At 53.2% G+C, this 19,460-nt stretch overlaps 5 protein-coding genes across 5 annotated transcripts; 2 read left to right on the top strand and 3 right to left on the bottom strand.

Annotated features, from left to right (window-relative positions):
- Positions 1 to 3,590: 3,590 nt before the first annotated feature.
- On the top strand, positions 3,591 to 4,836 carry PG985_002213 (proteinase T-like protein; the record flags this gene model as incomplete). The annotated part of the gene is made up of 2 exons (XM_066821982.1): positions 3,591 to 3,875; positions 3,937 to 4,836. The coding sequence occupies 2 exons, from the start codon at positions 3,591 to 3,593 to the stop codon at positions 4,834 to 4,836; spliced, it is 1,185 nt and encodes a 394-aa protein (XP_066689414.1).
- Positions 4,837 to 6,428: 1,592 nt separating this feature from the next.
- On the bottom strand, positions 6,429 to 10,984 carry PG985_002212 (uncharacterized protein; the record flags this gene model as incomplete). Its single annotated transcript, XM_066821981.1, has 3 exons — positions 6,429 to 10,230; positions 10,344 to 10,885; positions 10,946 to 10,984. The coding sequence occupies 3 exons, from the start codon at positions 10,982 to 10,984 to the stop codon at positions 6,429 to 6,431; spliced, it is 4,383 nt and encodes a 1,460-aa protein (XP_066689413.1).
- A 1,099-nt stretch (positions 10,985 to 12,083) lies between these two features.
- PG985_002211 (uncharacterized protein) lies at positions 12,084 to 14,199 on the top strand (the record flags this gene model as incomplete). The annotated part of the gene is made up of 4 exons (XM_066821980.1): positions 12,084 to 12,123; positions 12,194 to 12,573; positions 12,625 to 13,255; positions 13,316 to 14,199. The coding sequence occupies 4 exons, from the start codon at positions 12,084 to 12,086 to the stop codon at positions 14,197 to 14,199; spliced, it is 1,935 nt and encodes a 644-aa protein (XP_066689412.1).
- Positions 14,200 to 14,394: 195 nt separating this feature from the next.
- On the bottom strand, positions 14,395 to 14,948 carry PG985_002210 (uncharacterized protein; the record flags this gene model as incomplete). The annotated part of the gene is made up of 2 exons (XM_066821979.1): positions 14,395 to 14,684; positions 14,762 to 14,948. 2 exons carry the CDS (start codon positions 14,946 to 14,948, stop codon positions 14,395 to 14,397), a joined length of 477 nt encoding a protein of 158 aa, XP_066689411.1.
- A 2,024-nt stretch (positions 14,949 to 16,972) lies between these two features.
- On the bottom strand, positions 16,973 to 18,401 carry PG985_002209 (uncharacterized protein; the record flags this gene model as incomplete). The annotated part of the gene is made up of 4 exons (XM_066821978.1): positions 16,973 to 17,471; positions 17,606 to 18,093; positions 18,182 to 18,201; positions 18,272 to 18,401. The coding sequence occupies 4 exons, from the start codon at positions 18,399 to 18,401 to the stop codon at positions 16,973 to 16,975; spliced, it is 1,137 nt and encodes a 378-aa protein (XP_066689410.1).
- Between the last annotated feature and the right edge of the window lie 1,059 nt (positions 18,402 to 19,460).

Raw genomic sequence — 19,460 nt, 5'->3', positions numbered from 1 at the left:
TTGCACGCGAGTTCGTGACAGAGCACTTATACAGTATATTGCATTATCGCCAATTTCTATCTCGTAATGAGAATGTGTCGGGGTTCCCTCAAGACAACTGGCTTGGCTGGTTGCCAACATCGTATCGCCATTCGGGACCAGGAAATACGCCGAGGCTCATCATAAGTTGCTGTAGTAAGTATAAGTAGGTCTGAGAAGAGAGCAGGATAGCGAATCTGACGAGGCAAGTAGCAGCCACAGAGACCTACGACATGGGATGGGAAGCCATCCAGCCCTTATTGATACCATAATCAATAGTTGTTAGTCAAGGGGTACCAAATATCAGGACTAGGAGGTTCTATGTTAAGCGACGGGTATTTGGGAACCAAGAAAGAACGAATGCGAGAGGTCTTCGTATAGAGGTGCTGTATGCATATGCAGGACAGGCACTACCTTCCTTTTGAGGGTATAATGCAGCTATGTCATTTTGGGCGCTTGCGATGCCACTGACCCAAGGTTGCGTGATCCCTGACGCCCGGCCGAAAGGGAAAGAGTGTTGAAGAATGCCAAAACCCGACGGCGAGCTTGCTATCGGCCATAATGTTGGTGCTAGGTATGTCACACCTGCACAAGAGGCAACTATGAGGCGTTACTGTCTTTGCCAGATACAGCTGGTGTCTCCGATGTATCTACGGCCGCAGTGATAGGATAGATAGCGAACAGAAGACCAGAAACATGGACCTTGATGGTCTCTAAGCATAGCTTGGCTGGCCAACTCGGCCCTGTTTCTCCCATACCTTCCTGTTCGTTAGGGTTGATACGTGATCTTGGGGGAGCATTGCATGAGTATAGCTTCGTGACGGCTTAGGTACTTGCCTATTTCAGTCCGAGCCGCACTTTGGGGGAGTGGGAATGTCTTGAAAAGTGCTCTGAAAGCAGGGCTAATGTGAGAGCTGGTTGTTGTCCAGAGGTTGTAGAGGGACTTGCGTCTTGCGTGCTCCAGTGGGTAAAAGGCCGCCGTGGTTGTCGGGGGATCGCGGTGATCGTTGCCAGATACATACGCCTTTCGCTGGTCCGGACAATCAGCAGACGAATTCAGATGAACCCTTGCCACTGATCCGGGATGTTAGCGAGATGGGGAGAGAGCCAGGCCCCATTGTCGGCCGAGTCAAGATCAACATAGGATGTAGGTTACTATTTTTATTTTACCAAGTGAACGTGCCATTTCTAGGCAGCATATGCAAAGGTAGGGACTTCTATGGCATCTGCATCGATGAAGGGAATGCAGCTTGCATCCATACCTCCTACCTAAGGCGGTGGCAGCAAAATGCAGAAATTCGAGGGCACCTGCCACAAGTGGTGGCAGCCCGAGGCAGTGATACGAGTTATTAACTCAGCTCTCAAGAGGTATGCGGATTGGTAACTCGCCTAATCGCATCACTCTGTTTATGCCGGGTAAACCGAGATAGAGGAAGGGACAAGAGTTGGATCGGAATTGGGCTGCGATTGATAAAGGCTGATAGGCGTTGCATGGGGTGCATTGGCAGTGCGTCCAATGCAACGGGGCGCTTACCCCATGTCCTGGTGGTGGTCCCTTGCCAGTGGACATGTGAGGTACGACATGCGACGGAGAATTACCTCTAGTCCAGATCGGCGTAGGATTCGTTATCTTCGGCCGTTTGCCATCACCAATAGGGTGGTTTTGATAAAAGGCAATGGTCGATGCAAGCGCGGAACAGGCCTGCCGTGTCAAGCAGCTCTGATCTGGCAGTGGGGATGCGAAATCGTCAGGATACCGTCTTCCTCCCTTCTGGCTGCCGAGAACTAAGCCCACCATGCAATAGCGGCGGCTGTGGCCCATGCTTTAAGCTTGATGCCAAGACTCTTCAGGGTGCTGAATCTCTCCACCACTGCACATCAGTTCCAGACCCCAAGCATTGGATGTGGTGGTCCTGTACTACATACGTCCCTTATCAGTTCGTTGCATCTGCTGGGCCAAGCTTTGAGGGCCGCTGGCCGACCAGGGTGGCGGTCAGTCTGCGACTTTGAAGTTCGGAATACTCATCAAGCATCCAGAAGCCATGGTACCAGCTGCCATAGGCACGACACTGTTGTTTTGATTTGTCAATGATCCCGCCGGATATGTTGATGATGCTGCTCGGGATAGGCGGCCTCGGCAGATCCAAAATGCCCGACGGCGATTCGTCCGTGGCTCTGGCCTCGTAAGCAGGACGGCAAGCCTATCTCGATGGCCTATCGGCGGATATTACGAGCGAACCCCCCCTGGCCGAGCACATCAGAGGTCATGGTTGCCCGTTTAGGAAGGCGAAGGCAGCACATCACGTTCCCAGCAGTATTGCGACACGCCTTTGCTCATGGAGACGACTACATCGAACAAGCTTCTCAATATATATTGAGTCTTGGCATGCGCTGGGAAATCATACTTCAATATGCGCATCATATTCACCAGGAAGGTGGCAAGATGTTGGAATGGTGTCACGACTTTATCGACAGCGCGCCGCAACCGGTGTCCTCCTGCAGAATACCCCAGAGCTTCAACCCCATTTTGGCACCCCTACGTGATACCCTGTAGCTTTCACAAGCTTCGTTTCGCAGGCAGCCCGAGTATCGCTCCGCCGTCACAATGCTATGCCAAGTCCAAGGTTAGTGACATATGCATGTCACTGTACGCTCGAGTCACGATACCGCCTGCTGCCAGCCAATGTATTAGTTATCTCTGACTCGCCATTTGCAGCAGCGCAGAACTTATATGCTTCGAGTGATGGACAAATATTTGATGTTCTATAGAACATTGGTCCGTCAATCAGACCAACTTGCGCCTGTGTTTCGAACCAGGCGATCACCTACAGTATCGTATCGAGAAGCGCCGTGAGCACGCCATGTCGATGGGAGTTGAGTACATCCGTTATACCCTCCCGGCTGTTCTGACAGGGGGCTTTTGCCTGTCCTCCGCCCGAATATTCCATCACTCACACATACCGCATATAGTGGCCCCGCTTAAGCTATAGTGTAGGGGGGAAGGGTACATAAGCCACCCTCCTGACGAATCTGGAAAAGCGATACTTGGCAAAGCTGTCTGTTGACGAATGAGGTGCCGGTCGTAGTCTTTCAACCCATAGGGAATACGCTCGAGCCTAAGTGCAGATGACGGCAGTAGTCCTGCCTCGTACGTGAGGCTCGCACTTGGCGGGACTGGGATTTTGATAAGAGATGAAAGCTTTTGTCGACTTCTGCTTGTCTCTTCTTTTCTGGATACTGGATATGCAGCATACTGCCATCGTGACTCGCCCGGATGGGGCACCGCATATCTTGCAGCCATAACCATGGTAACCATGGCTACTCGACTAACACCCTTTCTGGAACTTGCCTTCCAGAAGAGGAAGGCGACTTGAGCATAGCATAGTCGCCAGGTATTGCACCATGCCTGGACTATCTGGTAGTTATAGGCGAGCCGGCCTAGGATAAATAGTCTTGAGATCCTCGACCAGAAGCATTCTCGTTTCGTCCCAAGTCACTCACTCACTCAACTGGACTCACATCACCAACCACCGACCGGCCTTAGTCAAATATTCCCCTGAACAATCGTCAATATGAAGTCTGCCACGCTCCTGTCTCTTCTCCCCTTGGCTCTGGCCGCCCCGGCTACCCTCAACAAGCGCGAAGGTGGCCCTGCCGCCGTGCTGCGACCCCGTGACGCTAAGCTCATCTCCGGCCAGTACATTGTCAAGTTCAAGGACCAGTCCGACAGCATGTCCATCAACAGCGCCCTGGACACCTTCCCGGGTGATGCCGAGCACGTCTGGCACAACAACTTCAAGGGCTTTGCCGCCAAGCTCGACGATGCCGCTCTCGAGTCATTGAAGAACCACCCTGACGTGAGTACCATGCTAGCCGCTTTCATTACGAGTAAAAACCCCCCCTAACAGTTTCGACCAGGTGGACTACATTGAGCAAGACACCATCGTCTCCATCGATGCCTACGTGACCCAGTCCAACCCGCCGTGGGGCATTGCCCGTGTCTCGCACAAGAGCCGCAACACGGCCAGCTACACCTACGACAGCAGCGCCGGAGCCGGGACTTGCGCCTACGTAATCGACACTGGCATCTACACCTCCCACTCCCAGTTCGGCGGCCGCGCCACCTGGCTGCAGAACTACGCCGACAACTCCAACTCGGACGGCAACGGCCACGGCACTCACGTCGCCGGCACCATCGGCGGCTCGACCTACGGCGTCGCCAAGGCCACCAAGCTGTACGCCGTCAAGGTCCTGAACGCCCAGGGCTCCGGCACCAACTCGGGCGTCATCTCGGGCATCAACTTCGTCGCCAGCGACTCGCAGAGCCGCAACTGCCCCAACGGCACCGTGGCCAACATGTCGCTCGGCGGCGGCAAGTCGAGCACCCTCAACCAGGCGGCGGCGGGGCTCATCAGCTCGGGCGTCTTCCTGGCCGTCGCGGCCGGCAACGACGGCGCCAACGCGGCCAACTACTCGCCCGCCTCGGAGCCCAGCGTCTGCACCGTCGGCGCCACCACCTCGTCCGACGCCGTCGCCAGCTACTCCAACTACGGCAGCCTCGTCGACATCTTCGCCCCCGGCTCCAGCATCCTCTCCTCCTGGATCGGCTCCACCTCGGCCACCAACACCATCTCGGGCACCTCCATGGCCACCCCCCACATCGCCGGCCTCGGCGCCTACCTGCTGACCCTCCTCGGCCCTAGGTCGCCCACCGCCCTCTGCAGCTACATCGCCAGCATCGCCACCAGCGGCACTCTGAGCGGTGTCCCCTCCGGCACCGTCAACAAGCTTGCCTTCAACGGCAACCCCTCTGGCTAAACTTCCAGCAGCCGAATCATCTTCAACCCCTCCTTCTCCATCTTCTACTTCTCTTCTTATCAGGCTCAGTGCGGAGGATAGTATCTACTCCTAAAGTGAGGAGGGACCTTGTCAAAAAGGGGACCCCCTTTACCCAGAGAATGAGATGATGGTAAATCACGGAAAGCATGAGTGCAATTGCGCACAGTGTTTTGCATATATACACATCATGTAGATAGAGAGTAACAATAGTCCCACCTGCGAAGTCTCGCTTGTCGTCAATGACGTCAAACGGGAACCGTACGGTCGGGTGATGGTACCCTTTCATCGTCAAGGGTTTCTATAGTTTTAATATGCAAAGAAATGCAACGGCTAAGCTTTTCCCGAGTGCCCAGTTTGTTGGAAGTGATGAGATGTGATTCTCGTGCGCATCGCGGGCAGTACTACGACGTTGGTTCTGCAAGCCAAGATGGGAGAGTCCAATCTCCTTCCGCTCTGGGATTCTGTGCCACCAACGCCATCAATGCAAGCAAGCAGCTCGTCCTCTGTGCGAGTTTTCAATCTGTCTATACCTCATATACTTGGGAAATAGACTATACCTTGTTTACCCATGCTATAGTCATTATGGGCGAGTAGTGTTGAGTTGGCCTGCTGCCGGCCCCCGACGCCCAAATCAAACCTACATCATGACATGGATCTTGGCGCCATATTATCTCTTGCTCTACATAGCGCCCCCTTTTCATATTCATTCCGTACGAATACGATCTGAGCCGGCTAACAGAGACGTACCATCTAGATGCTATTTGTCCGCCGATAAAATCTAAGCCACATTAGTTCAGAGGTCGACATATACTAATGTCTGACGAATGCAGTGCGAGTCATGGATCTTTAGTATGAAATGCTAATGAAACGAACAGAAGACCAAAAGAAGAGCAGACCGGCATTAGCTTCGCCCCTAATTGGCTTGATGGGCGGGACGCCTGGCTCACAAACATATCAGTACCAGTAGAGTATACTGTGATTCGTACTTGAGCCGCGTTATGTTCGGTTTCTAACAGCACTGCCAGCGCTAGTTGTCTTCGGTTTTTGAAACATCCTGGTATGTAGACCGTGTTCGGTAGAACTTACACTTTCCTCATGCCTATGATTTCTGCCACCTCTTTAACTCTATGACATCGCCCCGTCCGTTAAACAATCTGCTGGGCGCAGCTCCGGGGACATTAACGGGACTAACCTGGAGAGGGAATATAGGCAAGCCCTCGAGCCCCTTACAACCAAGGCAGACATTTTCGCATCGACACTCATTATTCGACACATACAGTGAATTATGTCTTAATAAGACATATAGAGTTTCGAATAGATACTTCAAGCCCACTCCCCATACTACATAAAACACAGCCCCATCCTACACAACACTCTGGTAAGCTTCAATGTAACAATGCAAGCCATGCACCAAACTCCCGCCTATAGCGCCAATGCCTGCCGCCGCTGCTAAACAAAAAGCACATGGTCATACAATAGACGCAACAAATGCCCTGTCTGTCTTTGTTGTTCTCGAGACCCTCCACCCCTTCTAAGAGCCCACCAAGTAAATAGGGTGATATTAATGCCTATTACATCAACATATATAAGGTTCGACACCCCTTTTCAGCCGCCGCAATATGCCAAGGGCGACAATCGACTTCCTTGTCCACCATGCCTCTTGCGCGCGCCAGCGTACCCAGACCCCTATAATACGTAAGGAGTTCTCGCATGGCCGTCTCGTAGGCGCGAGGATTGCAGCCCTCAGAGTGCACAATGTTGACCTCCATGACGGCGGGTGGGTCTTCGGGTCGTGGTCCACCACGCTTGACGAGATAGCCGGAAACAATGGCCGGATTGAGGTCCGTAGGCGACATGGAATTACTCAAGCGGTGCGCCAGAACAGCGCCCCACATGTGATCAGTGACATCGACAAGCGTCGCGTCGGCCTCGGAGTCGTCGGTGGTGCCGCCGCCTGGAGTGGGGGCGCTGGTAGGGCCGCCATCAACACCACGGATAGATGGTGTCGGTGGCCCGTTCCCAGACTGCTCCGGGGAAACGATGGACGCCTGTGGCGTAGAAACAGGGGTCGTATAGAAAGCAGCTGATCCGCCGGCCGTCGGCACCTTCACCGTGGGCGGGATAAGCTGGAGCGAGGGATTCGTGTCCACCGTGGCTAGAGTCAGACTGACGGAGCATCTTGTCTCAGCTTGTGCCAGATTGGACCAGGTTTCGATCTCTGCCTGGTCCATGACACCGCACTTGGCGATCATGATGCGCCAATGTACTTTTCGCGTGCAAGTGATGTCTCGAGTCGTCTCCCAAATCTCGTGCGCAACGTCCGCGAAGAGCGTTGCGATGGATTTGTTTCTACGTCCCAGGCAGTACGAAGCTGTCAATTGTTGACATCCTCTGTTATCGCTCCAAGCAGCCGTAATCCATCGCTCGTCGACACTCTGCGCGTAGGCCAGGTGGAGACAGCTGTTTTCATGTAACAAAGATGAAGTTGGTGTCGAAGTCAGCTTGAAATCAATGATGCGTGGAAGTGGCTGCTCGAGCACGATAGCCGGCGACGGCATCGCTCCATTGAACAGCGTACAACGATCGTATACTTCAAACGCCAATTTCATATAGTCGGCCGGGCATGGCATAGGAATCGATGTCGAAGAGGCAAGAAAGTCCAAGGGGATGAGCTGCAGAGCCATGTCGTTCTCGGCGCGTTTTCTGCCGTTCATCAGGAGCTTCTTATACCGCTCAAAGAGTTGTTGAAAAGCGTAGCATGACTCAATCGCGGCTCCTGCCATGTCCGAAGAATAGACAAAAAAGACCACGAAGTTGGTTTCCTTCACGGCAAGATGTGCCAGTACCTCACTCAACTTGGATAATCCTGCCGACAAATTCGGCCCCATTAGTGATGGAGAACTTTGGAAACTCTCGGCTGGTTTCTCGACCTGGTAAGACATGAGGCCATTCGGAATTTCCGGAGACGCGTTCATACGACCGAAGGCGCCAAGCTTGAGACTCTCGTAAACACTTTGCATCCTATCCAGGAACACATCCGCATCATCACTGATGCCAATGAGCTCAGGGAATATGCAAACAGCATCGATGGCCTTGCCGCCATGGGAGGGCCCGAGGCCGAGACTTTCCCAGAATGCCACCGCAGATGGTAAGACAGAAAGTTTTGATTCGTAGCGTCGCAACTCCACATGCGGAGAGGGTATTTGGAACGGGTTGCTTGGTTTGATCTGATCAGCACCAGGCGGTCGAGGCTGTAGTCTCGAGGGCTGTCCCAGTAAAGGTACGTCTTGAACCTCGATAAATGAACGAAATTGGCACCCTGAGGCCTCGTCTCCAAAGGCCCTGGGCAACACGGTACGCAAATCGTCGACTAGCTTGTGCGTGATCGTCATAAGATCGCGTCGCTGATCGAGTCCTGTCTGTGTAATCGTATCCCGTGTTGTCGTTAAGCTCAGTGTGCTGGTAGAGGCTTGGTCTGTGAGCAGCTGGGCTGCCATGATAAATTCTTGATCAGGCAGTGCCAGTGGTAAGTCAATGGGCTCTGGGTCTGCAAAGTACTTGACCAGTGGAAGTTCGACGTCGGATTTCGAGAAGACTGGCACATCGAATGAAAGAGAAGGTGAAGCTGCATCCACAGATTCAAAATCTTTGAAGGAGGTTGCAAGCGACTTCTCATCATCCTCCATGCGACGTTTCCGAACAGAGACCGACTTCACAGGCGATGGCGGCTCGTCACTTTCATATGTTGAATCATCTTGGTCGGATACCAAGCTGCCTTCGTCTGCATCAGAAGATACATCATCGGGCTTGCTAGGGCTCGGCTGCTGCGAGAGACCACCATGACCATTGACCAAACGAGCAAGCAGATCACCAACATTGCTTGGGAGGCCTTTGGGTTTCCGGTGCCCTTTGATATGGCGCTGGAGGTAATTTGTTTTGGGCGGTGCGTTGATAGACAGGGGGCGGGTTTCTTCGGATCGCATGAAGGTAAAATCGAAGCGACCATTGCCTTGGTACTTGCTGTCCACCATCGACAAATCTGGCCCGAAATCCACTTTCTGGAAGACACTGCTCGACTGAGGCTGATATATCTGGGAATTATGCTGGACCGCTTTCCGGTTGTCCAACGATGCTCTGATTCGTTTGAAAACCGTGTCCGGATTGAACGGGCTCGCTTGTCGCTTTGCTCTTTGAGGCTCCTGCTTACCAGTCTCGGTCTCTATCGGGCGTTTTGACTCTTGCACCAACGAGCTCCTTGCGTGTTTGAGTTCAGGTTTGGCGAATACAGCAGGGCGAGCCACCAGAGGTACAGGCGCCTCGGCTTGGACTGGTTTGATTTCAGGTGGTGCTGGGGCACCAAAACTTGCCGTCAAGTCAAGATTGGGCATGCTGTTCGACATGTCAGGCAAATCAAGCGACATATCCATGTCGCCCGGTTGCTCGTCAAAGAAATTAAAGTCGGCATCGGTAATGTCGTTGTCACCCCCGAACATGTCTGGACCCAGGTCACCAAATAGGTTTTCCGAGTCAAATGAGCCCGTATGACGCTCTCGTTTCGACACGGGTTGGTCCCAAGCCTCCGTAAACGTATCGGGAGGGGCACTCATGACGGTGTCAACATCAGCCATGACAGCAGCACTGTTGTTGTTTGCAGGACTGGAGACGGTTCCATCCATAGAAGGCGTTGCCCCCACCGGAGCCTGCACTCCATCTGGCGGCGTCGGGTACATTGCCCCCGGAGGGACCCCTGGATGGCCTGAACGATGGAGAGCTAATGGAGATGTCCCGTTCGGTTGTTGCACTTGGCTATCAGATGAAGCGGCATCACGAGCAACTGCAGCATCCCTCTCCTTGGCTTTTCTAACCAGGGCTTCATCGCGCTCACCAGCACTCAAGAACCATGATTTCGCAAGTGACAAGGGATCATACGATTCGTTTGTCGTAGTACGCGCCGGATCATCAGGTGGCGCCCCCAAGCTGAGCTTTTGGAAGGCTTTGCAAAAGCAAAGACTAGAAGGCCATGTCATGTTTGTGCCCGTGTTGAACAAGGGGGTATTCTTGCCATCAAACTTGGCCTCGACAGGTTTCCGACGCACCCGCTGCAAGCTCAGCCATTTTTGCGTGCCACTTATCGGTGAAGGTAGATTCCGGGCTTCCAGTAGCTTGATGCAGATATTACGCCACGGCCGCAAGCGTTCCTCTCTGTCAGGGCGAGGCCTTAGAACTTGAAGATCTGGCGACTGGCCCATTCCGTTCTCGGTGGCTGATGATCCATCGCTCTCCGTCACAAGATAACACGTTGCAAACACACCCAGAGGTGCTGCCAAGACAGTTCGCCCGACTGACGGTATCAAGGCGGAGTCTGAGAAGATACTGAGACCCTCCGCCAGACAGACATTGACCGTAGATACCAAGGCTCCAGTAGTGGTCAAATACGCTCTCAAGGAGGCGAGATGGGGAACACCACCATTGCTATCACTTCGTACATGCGGTGGAAGCAACAATGTCCTCGAATCGAGGGGTGTGCACCAATCTTGCTACAGAGACCGGCGGAAAGAGCAGAAATAACAGCATATATGAAGTGCTCATAGACATCCTTGGTGGACGTCGAAGTGGCCGGCTTGCTCTCGTTAGCGGCGACATCGACGCCCAATCCGTTGGGAGGGGGAACCCTCGATATCGAGTCCAAAGCCCCCGACACACTGGACGACGAGCTGTTGGGCGTATGGGCCGAGTTGGGGCCTGATAGACGATTCCTAGCAAGTCCCGCAGGCTCGAATGTGCTTTCGTCGCTGAGGGATAGAGTGTAACCACAGCTGTCTAACGTCTTCGGGAGACTGGGGCTGTCATGCTGGGCATCCTTCCAAAGCAGACGAAAGCACCACAACCCATGTTTGGCAGTGTCCAGATGGGCCAGGTAGCCATCATTCCTCAAGCTGCCTTCGAGTTCGAGGGCGCCAGTGCCAAAAATGGAGGGAGGTGGGGCAACGAGTTCGTAAAATGCGTAAGCGACGGAAGAGATGTCGTTCTAGAGGCCAGGTCAGTTAGCAAAAGGCAGCCGCAGTAGCGATATAAAGTTGAGACTCACGATTAGCAAAGCATTAGTCTCATATTCCGCAGTGTCCATATCGTCATTGCGGGGGCCGCTGGTTCTCGGTCTTCGTGACAGAGTATGAACCAGTTAGGTGTCGTCGCTACCTCGAACTATTTGATGTCGAAAGTCTGGTGTTGTATATGTAGGAGGCAGATGATACGCTCGAGATGGCCGACTCCATCGCACCCGCGCCGGTCGAGGAATGGGTTTTGGCAGTATGCGCCCCGAAATAAGGACTTGAGGCTTCGTTCGCGATGCTCGGTGGATTGCCGGGTCTGCGGACGCGACGGCGGGTCGGGGAGATCAAACCAGAACTGAAGGGGCTGGGCTGTTCAATGTGCCAAAGGCGTAGCCAGATGCCTCGATGGTGGCCTGGGTTTGTTGTTTTCGTTGTTGTTCTTCCCTCATCTGACAGGATGGTTGTGTGTCGAGAGTTGTCGCATCCGGGCTTGAGAGGCGTTGTTGTTTCCTAGCTGCATACAATACGGCGCATGTTCTCGCTCTCCCCCGGTTTCGAGCTAAAGGGTGCAGCAGGTAGTAAGTGCACTGGTGCACTGGACTGGAGTCATAAACAGGGACCTCCTCCAGCCAAAGCACTACAGCACCAACTGTGGCTTCAGCGGGTGGCTGCGACCAATCATCGTACGAGGGATATCATACAAGCACAAGAAGGCGGGTCCCAAAGATCGATCATTGTTCGGCCGAGGCAGGCTAAGAGGTAAGAAGAGACTAGTTGGGTGTACCCACCAAAACCATCCATGTCAATCAGTGCTTCACTGCGCGCGCCTGGACGTTCTGAAAGTGACGGCGTTTTGCCGTACCAGACCGCTAAAATTTCAATTCCATCGCGACAGGACTGAAGAGAGCCTCTGGTACAGGCCGACCCCACCAAGCATATTCGCACCCGCCAGTAACCTTTTTTCCTCTGCAGCTTCCCCTTGAATATTCTCTGCGCGTTAGAGAATTCATTAGTAGGGGCCTCTAGCTTTTATATCTTCAAAGGAAACTATACAACAGACTTGCCGACCCCGGAAACACCCATCGATTGTCAGTTCAACTCCTTGTCGCAGTTGTACCAGGCCGACTCGTTCGCTGGGCATGTTCCCATAGTTCACAGACCGCCAAAGACAACATGAAGAGTGATATCACAGGAGATGTGGCTGTCTATACAGGTCAGTCTAAGCTAGTTAGCATAGTGTCGGACATCGTGGCCATTGTAGCTAACATGACTGGTCATTGTAGTTGCTGGCGCAGAAACTGCCCGCCCACTGCCAGAATGGCTCGCCCGCCGGAGAAAGCGATCCCTGAAACAAGACGCCGAGTACATGAACCGAGTCGAGCTTCTCCAGGACTTCGGCTTCGAAGAGGCCAGCCAATGCATCCGTGTCAGTGATGACGGAGACTGGGTCGTGAGCACAGGAACGTACAAGCCCCAAATGCATGTGCATTATACGTCGCATCTGTCTCTAGCCTTCTCAAGGCATACGACCGCTTTAAACACCACCTTCCTACTCTTGTCCGAAGACTATACAAAATCTCTTCATCTTCAGTCCGATCGGTCCCTCGAATTCCATACTAAAGGCCAAAGGCATTACACAACCCGTTTGCCCCGCTACGGAAGAGTGAGTCAAAGATAAATATGCATATACGAGCACTTCTGACCTGGTATATAGGATCTGGTATACGACCGCTTCTCTGCTGAGGCTCTCGTGCCCTCCGTGGGCCTCGATGCCGACGGCAACGGTGAAGTTTTCCGAATGAACCTTGACCTCGGCCAATTTTTGAACAGCTACAAGATTGACGTCGGTCGGGATGAGGGTGTCGAAACTGGTTTACAAGGAAGCATCTACGCTCCGAGTGTTAACTGCGGTGCCATAGCCGAAAACACACATGGCTTGACTGCATTCGGTACATCAGCCGGCACGGTCGCCTTTTTCGACCCCAGAGCGAAGAAGGCCATTCCGGTCACAGGTCCCAAGATGGAGGGCGAGGTCACAGCACTTGACTTCAGCAACTCAGGACTCTCCTTGGCTGTTGGCAGTTCGGAGGGAATAGTGAAACTATACGACTTGCGTTCACCTCGTGCACTACTGCAGAAGGATCAAGGAATGGGCTACTCTATCAAGCAGCTGATGCACATGACAACGGCATCTCAGGAAAAGAAGATATTGTCTGCCGATAAACGCACTATCAAAATCTGGGACGAGTCTGATGGAAAGCCGTGGGCTTCAATGGAGCCCGTTGTTGACATCAACCATGTTGCCTGGATCAAGGACACCGGTATGCTGATGACGGCAAACGAAGGTAAGCTCATAGTCCACATCTCCCACTTGGACGAGCCATTGACTAACTCATACTCTGCAGGTCCGGAACAACACGCTTTCCTCATCCCTCAACTGGGTCCTTCGCCCCGATGGTGCTCCTTCTTGGACAATATGGTGGAGGAAATGGCCGAAGAAGTCAAGACTACAACATACGACAACTACAAGTTCTTGACCCTACCGGACCTGAAGTCCCTCAGCTTGGATCATCTCATCGGCAAAACCAACCTCCTTCGTCCTTACATGCATGGTTACTTTGTTGCCAGCAAACTGTACGACCAGGCCAAGCTTATCGCCAACCCATATGCATGGGAGGAGGAACGAGCGAAGCGCGTCAAGGAGAAGGTTGAACAGGAACGTGCCACCAGAATCCGCGGCACCAAGAAGGTCAAGGTCAACCAGAAATTGGCAGACAAGCTCCTCAAGCGACAAGAACGACGAGCCAAGGTGGACACCAAGGCTGGCATGCTTGGCGATGAACGTTTCGGCAAGCTGTTCGAGGACGAGGAGTTCATGGTCGACGAGACCAGCAGGGAGTTCAAGTCGCTCAATCCCAGTACGAAAGTGGACGCTTCAGGCTCGACCGCAACGAAGCCAAAGGAACGCAATTCAGATGATGATAGCAGCGGCAGCGAAATTTCATCGGATGATGATGATGGCATCAACGATGTTCGGATGACAGTATCATCTTCAAACCAGGGTGGACGACAGGCGAAGGATATTGCGCTAGGCGCGCGAAGCCAGAAGACAGGTCGTGTCAGCAAGGGTAGAGGCGACGTGGTTGGTGAGAAATCCGTCTCATTCGTGCCCGAATCAAAACGGAGGAAGCAAGGTCAAGACGAGGATATGGAGGACGCGCCTCCCCAACAGAAGCGATCGAACGCCGACAGGAGGAGTGCCAGCACAAACACGTTTAGGAAGATGTGATACCCTGATAAGATAAATTTATAAACACCCATCAAGCAGAACTGGCATGATGGTATATGCTGTCAAATCGAGGCCAAAGCCGCCGCCCAAGTGCCGAATCCATCAAACATAATCGAATTACCTAGCTAAAGTGCCCTCGCATCACATACATATTCCTTCATTACGGTCGTCAACCCCCGCCGGGAGGCTTCTGTTTTACTTCCTGGGCCATTTGTCTTTGGTGCTGCGCCCTTCCGGACTCTGTCGGATCCCTGGCTTAGCATATCCCTTCTCGATGTCTTCCGGTCTCAAACGGGGTGTGGGTGGGACATCGTCAAGTCGCACACGACCACGTGAAGCACGGCCCGAGGACTCCTTTACGGATTTGGGGAATTCGGTGCGACGAGGCGTCAGCGCCGTGACGACCTTCCTTGCAGAGCGGCGCAGGGTTTCACGAATCCTCCACTCTCGCTTCTTTGCCACGTAAAACAGGACAGCCATGGAGACTGTGTGGATTTTGCACTTAGTATATACTTGTTTGGTCGCAAGGTACTCAAAGAGTCAAAGAAGAGGAGGGACCTACTGCCTAGTACTGCTACCACGCTGACGACGACGATGATGGCCACCATTCCTCCGTGCGATATCTCGATGGCGCCCGGGCTGCTTCCCGACGCTCCTTCTGCGTTGTCAATGCCGCTGGTGGTGCTGGGGCCGTAGATGCTCGGGTCCTCCGTCGCCAAGGGGAACGGAGCGTTGGTGGTCGACGCCATGTTGGTGAATGCGAGTGACCTGCACTGGGGTATATGCACAATCCAAACAAAAAAATGGGAATCGATGATCGGTCTCGTCTCTGCCGGAACAGTAGCACAGCACTGGGGGGGGTATCAATCAACACAGTTGACAAGTAGTTCGAGACAGACAGGCAGGCTGACGGGCAGAAGAAGAGTAATGGAAGGTAAAGAAGGAATCCTACACGAGTCCTGCGTTTTGGGTAGGTAAGCAAAGGTATATAGCTAGATCGTGGCCCACGGCCAATAGGCCGTGGTCATGTATACCACCCATTAATAAACCACTTCCCCAGTTCCAAGTATCCCTTCTTCTTGCGCAACCGCCCAGGAGGAGCCGCTCTCCAGAATTTTCATCCCAATGACATGCCTTGGCACTATCACGACCCATGCATAAGTCAGCAGCAGGCAGTTCTGCCATTGGACACCAATGGGCGGTGCCAGCTGTGACTGCAACTCTGAAAGTTCTCTTTCCCGCAAGAGATCGCTGTGCCCAAGATCACCCAAGAGGAGAGAGGGGCCCAGGTCTATAATTGGCGATGTGCGGTACGTGTGCGCCTGTCCCTGAAACCTTAACGGCTTATAAAGTCGACGTCTATCTGTGTGCTGCCGCCGGTGATTGGTGCCAGGCCTGCCTCGAAGCGCTGAGCACCCCTGGATCCGGCCGCCAAGCACGCTAGGCCGGGCCAATCAGCGGCTCGGGGGCAGGGGTCGGCACTTTAAACTAGAGTTGCAGCTGGTGGAGTGTCACATTTGTCGCCGCCTATCTCTTCAACATCTTTTTGTCCAATTCCCCTCTTGCCAGAAGCAGTGCCGACTGGTGGTCTTTTTCTCCGTTTCTATGCGACCCTAGGTCTGGGGTAAAAACTGGTACGTTGGCGGTTGCGCTGGTCGGGAAACCCGGTCGGTCTTGTTGTTACAGAATCGAGTGTTTGTCAATTTTAGATGACATCCTGCAGTCTGGTCAACCAAAATAACTACCGGTATCTGTCACTTCCGTGTCATATCATATCATATCTATCAATTAACTGGAAAAGCAAAAGCCGTGGTAATCATGTATGTAAGCCATGTCACACTACCACGTACATACATGCTTTTATGAATGAGTAAGAATGCTATTTCTATTTCTAGACTGCCCAGCCCCAGCTGCCTCTCAAAATTCAGACTGATTTTGCCGCCACTAGTGATGGGCCGAAAACACATACATTCAAGCCGATTCTCTTCTCCTTTTCTTCCCAACGCCAACGTCTGCAAGTATATCCGGCTTCGGCGCCAATTTCTCTACCAAGCATGAGTTGCTCTTTGCCTTAGCAGAATGCCATCAATCAAACGGCCAATCGTGTACACATAGGGCTTTTGATGGCCTGGGACACAATCAAGCGGCGGCTACTCCAAGCAAACTTCGTCATGATATTATACGATATATTTCGCCTGAATGACACAGCACTGGAAAGACTCGCCTACCTTGGTTGTTTATCAGCCCGATACGCCCAACGTCGCTCTTACCTTCCTGGGTCGACCACATGTGGGAAAGGTGGCATGTGTTGGCTTCAGGAAAGTCTGATGCAAATATCGGTCATGACATCCATCATTGGCATCTTACCTCACTTGGCGTTTCGCTGACACAAGTTGAGGGAAAACCACGTCAGTCAATAACCTTGGCGCAGCGAGGTGAGCATGCGGAAAAAGTTTGCGTGTGTTGTTCCGGTACCGTCACTTGATATCAACTTCTCTGTAATAGAAGCACGAAGCTTGAATTCGTCCGTCTCTTCATGAATAATACGTAGGTATATACACCAAGCTTGATGTCGCAGCTAATGGCCGCTTTTTGAGTCCCGAGATCCCTAAGACTATCCTAATACAGCCATTGACAAAGGAAAAAAGAAAGAAGGGTAAGAAGAACCTGAACATCGTACAAGTTTCTGAATTATTGAAGTATTTTTTCCGAAGTCGTGAAATCCGCCGCTCAACCCAATCATGGTCATCTCGTAGCGAGTATTGCTCAAACGTTAAGGACGCTCATCAAAGCGCGTCTCAATCTGCGTCCGCACGTTGATCTGCCCCTTATGCGGATCGCACAAGACCTCCTCGGAGCTGTTCTCAGCGCCCAACCCGCGCTCAATCTTGGTGTCCATCGTGCCCAGACCAAACGAGGCGTCGCCGCCCCGCTTCTTGCTGCTGACGCCGTTGTCGCTCCGCTCGACGCTGTGCAGCTCCAGGCCCCGGCTGCCCTTGCTCCGGCCGCCGAACGCACCGCTGCCGTAGCCGTACCCGGTGCTCTTCTTGGCGCCCGTCGTCGAGCCGCCGCGGCCGTAGTACGAGCTGCCGAGCAGACGCGGCATGTACCGCGACGCGATGGGCTTGAAGGACGGGATCGAGGCCGCCAGGATCCCGACGTTGATCTCGATGACGGACCAGTACATGGCCGGCGAGATGACCCAGGTCGCGTCCGCGTCGACGAGCATCCGCGGGACGAAGGTGATGCGCACTATGGAAGAGATGCAGGCACTGTTTGGGAAAACGAGCCACTGGTTAGCGCTCGTCTATACATGATACATCTCCAAGCAATTTCTAGGTAGCCCCCCTTGGATGGAAAAAGGGGGTGGGCGAAAAGGGACAAAGGTATGGAAAAGAAGACTTACAACAATCCCAAGCACAGAATGACAGCCAGTCCGATCTTCTGCCGACGCGGCACCTGCAGATTGAGCACCAAGCGGATGGGCAGCGTGTAGGTCAACAAGTCGGTGAAGATGTTGACGGCGGCGTTGGCCAGGTAGAAGGCGTTGATGTTGATGCACTTCTTCTCGGTGACGGTGATGTCGTACGCTGCATTGATCGGGTTGCACTGGAAGATGGCCGCGAGGACGTTGCCGCCCGCCTGGCAGCAGACCACGCCGACCATGACGATGGCCAGCCGCTTCAGGGTACGGTCGCCTAGCCGCGCGTACAGCGCCAGTACCGAGAGCTTGATGAAGCCCAGGCACGCGTTGTAGAAGATGGACGAGAGCCAAACCGCCTGGGCGTACGTGATCATGTTCTGTGTTCCCCTGGCCGTCACCTCCTCTATGTGGTCGCCCAGACCGTGCTCGACAGCAATCACTGTCACAACCGAGAAGGACAATGATAGCAGCTAGATAGGTTCATTCAAGTTAGTCTTGTGTTATAGCCGGTGTGTGGCGCTTGTTTGCCGGTATTCTGGGTGTTCGTATGTGACCTACTACAGCGACGACTATGAGTCCTGCATCGTTTTGTTAGCAATCGTATTTTACAAGCAACGGGGCTCGCTGGTTACGACTGGGCTCACTCACCATCATCGGTTCCAACCTTCTTGACCAAGAATATTCGTGCCCATAACCTTAACACTATCGCAATTACTGTAATGACGGCAAATACGATGGCCACCGCAGTGACGGTAGGGCCTTGGGACTCCATTGCCATCGTCGGGTAAGGGGTTCACACTTTGGCGTGGTTGTCTACGACCAATATGAGAAAGAAACAGGCTGTATGGGCAGGCGATGCTGGCACCGGAGCCGAAACAAGTCCTATGCTTGCTTGTATATAAAAAGTCTGTTGGGGTCTTCTTGAAAAGAACCACAACAGGTGCGAAAATGGGTTCACGGGAAGGGGCATCCAAGCGGAGACGGCGCTGCTCCCCGCTTATAGCTTTTGCACTTTTGGCCCTGTCTTGAAAGTCGGCGTCTTCTTGTGTTTCCCTTGTTTAGTGTCCGCCAGCCGGCAATGACCAGGTGTGCGTTCTGGGTATCAGGGGTAATGTATCAACGGGGCGAGAGCATTGATGGCGATCGGCTCGGATAATTCCATGTCCAAACTCTTTATAGTCACGAATGCAACGTATAAGAAATAACTTAACGAACCCGGGGGCACGGGTACATTTGCTATTTAGACGAGGTAGTTCTTGGGATTGGACTACATCAGTAGATAAGTGGTACCGCCCCTACTCCTCGGGACGCGGACCGGCATATCAGCCACGGCATACACAGATGCAGCACCACCTTGGCTCCTTGGTAAGTCCAAAGTCTTCGGATATTACAGTACCTTCTCCCATCGAATGTACCGCCTGGCCGTGTCGCGAGATACGCCTCAGGGGTCCTGCCGAGCGATTAACCTGTGGCATGGTACAGACTTTGGGATTAGCTTGGGACATATGCGGCTGATCTCGCGTTGCCGTTACCGTAGAGTAACCCTGGAAATTTGGCGGCGGAGTCTGCTGGCCTTCGATGCGAACGTAGAGATAGATATCTACATGCTCTTGGGATTTCTTTCACCCCATCCGCCAGCACTAGAAACCTTGCAATTTCTGGTGATACGGCAAGGTCCATCAAGAGCCACTTGTAAGGCGACGATACCCCGGTTTCCGAGAGGGCTCTGCTCGCGATATTCTGTGCGCCAGTATCATGTGCAGTGATAGGCCTTACTGTTTCCCATGACTCAGTCCCACCCCCATTCCCCATTCGTAGATAATCGCCCAAGACGGCT

This window comes from Apiospora marii, assembly GCF_038362585.1.
Source record: "Apiospora marii strain CBS 49790 chromosome Unknown utg000002l_segment0_segment0, whole genome shotgun sequence".
In the NCBI taxonomy this organism is placed as follows: Eukaryota; Fungi; Ascomycota; class Sordariomycetes; order Amphisphaeriales; family Apiosporaceae; genus Apiospora; species Apiospora marii.
The sequence above is the reverse complement of the archived record's forward strand: the minus strand, read 5'-3'. Positions and strand labels throughout refer to the sequence as shown.